We start from the raw sequence: 5,369 nt of genomic DNA on the forward strand, positions 1-5,369 counted from the left end.
AATGTACCAAAGGCAATTGTCGAGTCAAAGCGAGACTCGACAACGATATAATTACCATAGAAGAAAATAAGACACATATGCATAATGTGGACTTAGAGGATTTGGACACCTTACGACACAAAGCCGCTTGCAAACGGAGGGCTAAAGACGAAGCGACTCGTTTCAGGCAAATTTTCGATGAGGAACGAGACCGGTATTGTTATGATTTTATTTTCAATGAGCTTTGGTGCGTTGTACTAATTACATATTTTTACAGTTTTCCTAATGCTCGAGTAGGCTTCGCCGAAATTGAAAGTGCCATGACGAAAAGGCGGAAAGCGAGTAGGCCACCATTAGCGAGATCTGCCGAGGAAGTAATACGAGTATTCGAGAACTCTCCGGCTCCGGAATGGACAAAGATGGAAGGCCATTTTATTCCGGCCACATTCCCCTAACTGGTGGTGGTAACGTAATAGTATTCATAGCATCAGGCTTCACGGACGAACATATAGCCGAAGTAGAAGAAATTCACATAGATGGGACTTTCAGGGTAACCCCTCATCTGTTTGATCAATTGATAACAATTCACTTGGAGCATTCTAATTATGTAATTGGCAAATTTATGATTATGTGAACTGGAAATAATTTTTATTACTTTTATTTCATATTAGGTATATCCATTTGTTTATGCCTTGTCAACGCATCGAACTACGGAAGTGTACGAAAAATTACTACGTTTCGTCGTGGGAAATTATCATACGCTCTCTCCGAGCTTAGCGATTTGTGATTTCGAAAGAGCCATCATTCGAGCCCTGCAGACAGTTTTTCCCGCAGCAACTGTGTCCGGCATTTATATGAGGTATGGGATAGGGCGAAATCAGGGGTAATTCCCCGATAAATTTTACACAAGTTGCCCACGTGATTTGGCTGAAACCGAATTATCTCTCAAATTATTTTCGTTGTTCCATTATCTTATCGTTTTCCATAAAATAAATGTTTAAAATTTTGGGCCTGCCAAATAACCCTTTTTAAATGTCTTTTTATATTTTATTCGAAAAGTATTATTCTTAGTTTTCGAGAAATGAAATATTTATTTATAGCTAGGGAGAATGTCGATTTCAGAACTTTTTTTTGCGTTTTTCTAAATCCACCCGTTGATCCCCTCAACCTTCCCCATCATAAAAATCATCGAATCGTCTCGTCTCGGGTATTTCATTGGCTCCGTAAAATTGACCTCCCCGAGGCAATAAGCCTTTCTATAAAGTCATTACGCTTGCCGAACTTGTTTTAATGTATCACCTTCGTCACGAGATACGCAGGAGATCAGTTCAGTTTTAAAGGTTAGATCCATAGATAAAAGAAATGTATATAAAGGTCTAGATAAATTTCGGGGAGTCTAAGCCTAACATAAAATACGGAATTGACACCTAGCAGACACCGAGGAAGGCACGTGACCAAGAGCGCGAGCTCTCTTAGCACTAAGTGCTTGACTTTTCTGCAAGCCGTGGTCTTTAGACCTGGGAGGACGTATATACGGGAGAGGCCGTAGGTATGCCAGGGGGTCGCCAACTAGCTGTCTTAAAGTAGGTGTAGACTAAAATTCCAGAGGAGACTAGAAAATCTCTAGTGCGCAACTGCTAGGCTGTTGACGTCAACGGTTTGTTTTGAAATTATTTGGCCGCCGCCTAGGCTTAGCGTTTTAACGTTGTATAGTTGTTTAACTTAAATATGGTTTACATAAAGAGATGTTGCTATTTAAACTGCAAAAGTAGTACGAAATTTAAAGATCGGGTGGAAATGGAAAACGTAATATTCCACCCATTTCCGAAACCAAAAACCAAACTGGGAGAATGTAAAATATGGATAAATGCTACTGGGAGAACCGATTTAGTGCCAGAGAAATTAAACAAAAGGCACTATGTTTGTTCAAGGCATTTTAATGAGGGTTCAAAACCCTTACCTGGCTTTGGTGTTTTGGATTGGGGGGTAAGTAAATAACTTTCTCAAATTCATTGCTAGTATAATTGTTAATTTAGCTATTTAAATTTTAAGGATAATGATGAAAATTCATCATTACCGTGCAACACACCTTTAGATCTGTCTCTTAAAAAAGAGGAAAGCCTAAAACCCATCCTTCCAAATAAAAGAGACAGACCAAAGCTCTATTTTGCAAAAAATTTTGGCTCACATAAGAGACTAAAATTAAATATGAAGATCGAGTTTTTAAAAAAACATTAATATTTCATAGATTTTGACGAAGAGTTTTTTAAAAGCAACGAAAAGGAGTTGGTTGAAAATGTTCGACTGAATTTGATGAAATCCATTTCCTTGCCTAACAGTATAAAAATTTTATTTGAAAATGCTTCAGTTCAATTGAACGACAATATTTTTTGTAAACTAGCCACTCTAAATGAAAAGCGTATTAAGGACAAGGCGACTTTTATGATACAAGCAAGAATATTAGGAAATGATTTTGAATTGCTAGATGTAATGGTAAATGTTTTAACAAAATGGAACAATTTGAAAAATTAACGGAGGAAAATTTGGATTTAGTCGTTGCAAATTGGGTGAGAACATTTTCTAGAAGAATCTCTCCGGAAGTGGGTAATGTTAAAGCCAGACTATTCTCAGGGAGAGTGCAGCTTCACTGAATCTTGTGCACTTTTGACCAAAAAGGAAATTAACAACAAAGAAGATAACGTTATCCATCACATCGGAGGGTATATTATGAGAAATATTTCAAAGCGTTATGAAGAATCTACATTAGAGGTACTTTTTGAAAATTGTGTAGATAAACAATTGACATCGGAATTGAGTTTTTCAAATTGGACTGATGTAATAAGTAGGGGAGGGTTAATACGCTTAACAAAACTAGGCTTTAATTTTTTCAAAAAGGTGGACAACGTAGCTAAACCATATTTTGAAACTGCATTAATTTATTATAAACTGAAAGAGAGGTTGATGGAGAGTGATGTTAGCGAGGAATTTAACAGGCTTTGGGGTCAAGATGATGTAATTTGTAGGAATAGAGCTTAAACCATTTTGTATGATACTTACATAAATTGCCGAGGAAAAGCTCTAAAAAATTTTGCCAAAATTAAAATGAGCGAAGCGCAAAGAGCTTCTTAATTTAGCTAAGAAAAAGGGGCTACGTAGAGCTATGAAAGATAATGCCACCACTAACACGTGCTGTTGCAAACTTAAAAATAATAAATAGAAGCATTCATTAACTTGAAATATTTGAACCCAAAGTTTTAAGTCTTTCATGTTTAATTAACACTAATATTGTTTTATTTTGAGGTTCCTAAATTTACAGTATTTTAAAATTTGAAGGGGTTTGTGCAGTATTTTAAATGTGAAATGTTATTTGGCTTAATTTTGTGAAAGTACAAAAAAACTGGCTTTTGAGGGAAACTACATTTTATTAGGTATTAATAAAAATTATTTTTCGCCAAAGTTGATGTTTTAACTTTTTTTTGATGTTCCTAATTTACAGAATTTTTAAATTTCAAGGGATTTTTGCAGTATTTTAAATGTTATTTGGGTTAATTTTGTGAAAGGACAAAAAAAAACCCACTTTTGAGGGAAACTCAATTTACGTGGTTTCGGTTATCAGGCAAAGTTATTTACCTACTTATATTTTTAACTTTTTAAATTTCGTTGTGTTACCAACTTTGGTCTCATAATTTTAAATTTTTTTTCGCTAAACCCAAAATTTCACAAATCAGGATTTTCATTACAACCTGTGGAGCGACGGTGTTTTCCAAAGTGTCTTTCTAATGGGTTCTGATTGAATTTATCTGTTAACACAAATAGAGCTCCTTTCGATAACAAATATTTCACAGCTCCAATTACAGAAAAGACAATACATAATAATCATAAATACGGGTTAAAATTCTACTACATGATTTAATTACCTGTTACGTGCAACCCTTCCAAAGTTGTTCGGCTCAGCTGCATTTTCGCAATTCCTTCTGCGGGGACATCTTGGCTTTCGGCCTCTTCTTTCCATTCTTTAAGATAATTAATGAAGTCCTCTTCTAACCACTATATATATAAAAACCTTATTAAGTATTTTTTAAATTTAAATATTTTCTATTAAAGTACCTTAAATCGATCATCTGATTCAGTTGTAATGGCATTCAAATTTGGGTTTCTCTTCAGTTTGCCATGAATTAAGTTTCTCGTGTTCATGATATCGAAAAATTTATTGAAGAATCTTATGAATTTGACAGTTTCTGAAGCTTCTGGACCAACTAATTTCTCCATAGCAGCTGCTACGCTTGCGCTTAAAATTTGAGTTGCCAGTTTCACGCTCATTGTACTAAAGCTGTTAAGTTCAATATGGTCCAATGTCAACTTAGGACACAATCTTAAATGTGTAGATGAGTCTTTTCTAAACATTTCCACTACATGAGACCATAAGATATGTTTCCCATTTTTTTTAAGCAAACGTGTGTTACTTTTCAGTGTCCATATCGGTACTCATTTTTATGAATTTTTGGTTGATGGCTGATTTATCACATACAACAGTTAATATTTTAAAACTACTATTTTCGCAAATTTCTATGGCTTCTTGAATAATAGAGTACAACTCTTCAGTTTTCATTTCATGACATGGAAAGTAGGCCAAAACATGTTTAAAGTTGGTTGTGAGACCCCTGACCATTATCACCATAACGTGAGACGCCACTGGTAAATCAGCTGATGGTTCACCAGTCTTTCTTATCTCTTGCAATTTAAGTTTATCACCGGCTTCATTCAAATGGGAAAACCCGACAATTTCAAAAGTGTGCGCTTTGTACACAAGATCTTCTTTAATCTTCATTTCATCAACGATAAGAGATAAATATTTCTGATGCTCATCAACTTCATGTAAATCAATTTTTTCCTTCATTTGTTGAATTCCTTCCTGGGTAAACCAACTTTTAGAAGATAATATTGAGGTATAGGTATATAAAGTCCTAGGAGCTGGTAGCGGAATAACTTCTCTAAAAGCTTCATATGCTGAAGTTGATTTGGTTTTAACATAGGAACACCATTTAATAATCGCAGGATGCCACTTATGCGGGTTCTTCTTGTTTTTCTTCATCAACTCCATTTGCTGTTTCATTAAAATTTTTAGAAAGTTTTCCTTACTACAGAACGGTTCGTCATCGCTTATTCCTGAAAACATATCTCCAAATGGCTCAATATTCTCCTTTTGTATTAATTTTTCTATTTTTCTTTGTAGTTTATTAATTCTACTTCTTAAAGATTTTTTTTCATTTCTAACTTTTCTCTAGATTTTAATTTTTTTCCTTCATTTTTTTCTCTCTTGAAATTTTCTTAATCCGATGCAATTTGGACATCTACTCTGCTGCTTATTACCATTGATAAGACCCAAGCAA

The 5,369-nt window shown here is 34.7% G+C and overlaps 1 protein-coding gene across 1 annotated transcript; it reads right to left on the reverse strand.

Annotated features, from left to right (window-relative positions):
* Nucleotides 1–3,696: 3,696 nt before the first annotated feature.
* On the reverse strand, nucleotides 3,697–5,080 carry LOC149952523 (uncharacterized). The gene is made up of 4 exons (XM_090169739.1): nucleotides 4,443–5,080; nucleotides 4,087–4,375; nucleotides 3,897–4,026; nucleotides 3,697–3,824 (listed from the first exon to the last, which is right to left on the reverse strand). The coding sequence occupies exons 1-4, from the start codon at nucleotides 5,078–5,080 to the stop codon at nucleotides 3,697–3,699; spliced, it is 1,185 nt and encodes a 394-aa protein (XP_090025865.1).
* Nucleotides 5,081–5,369: the final 289 nt, after the last annotated feature.

Source organism: Leiobunum rupestre, chromosome 3, assembly GCF_980474605.1.
Source record: "Leiobunum rupestre chromosome 3, qqLeiRupe1.1.hap1, whole genome shotgun sequence".
Lineage (NCBI taxonomy): Eukaryota > Metazoa > Arthropoda > Arachnida > Opiliones > Sclerosomatidae > Leiobunum > Leiobunum rupestre.

What these genes read in the sequence shown, in the direction of transcription:
- LOC149952523 (XM_090169739.1), bottom strand. Translation starts at nt 5,080, where the DNA reads ATGGAGTTGATGAAGAAAAACAAGAAGAACCCGCATAAGTGGCATCCT. An exon ending in ACCGATATGGACACTGAAAA is followed by an intron (nt 4,376 to 4,442) that starts GTAACACACGTT and finishes GGAAATGTTTAG; the next exon opens with AAAAGACTCATCTACACATT. An exon ending in AATCAGATGATCGATTTAAG is followed by an intron (nt 4,027 to 4,086) that starts GTACTTTAATAG and finishes TTATATATATAG; the next exon opens with TGGTTAGAAGAGGACTTCAT.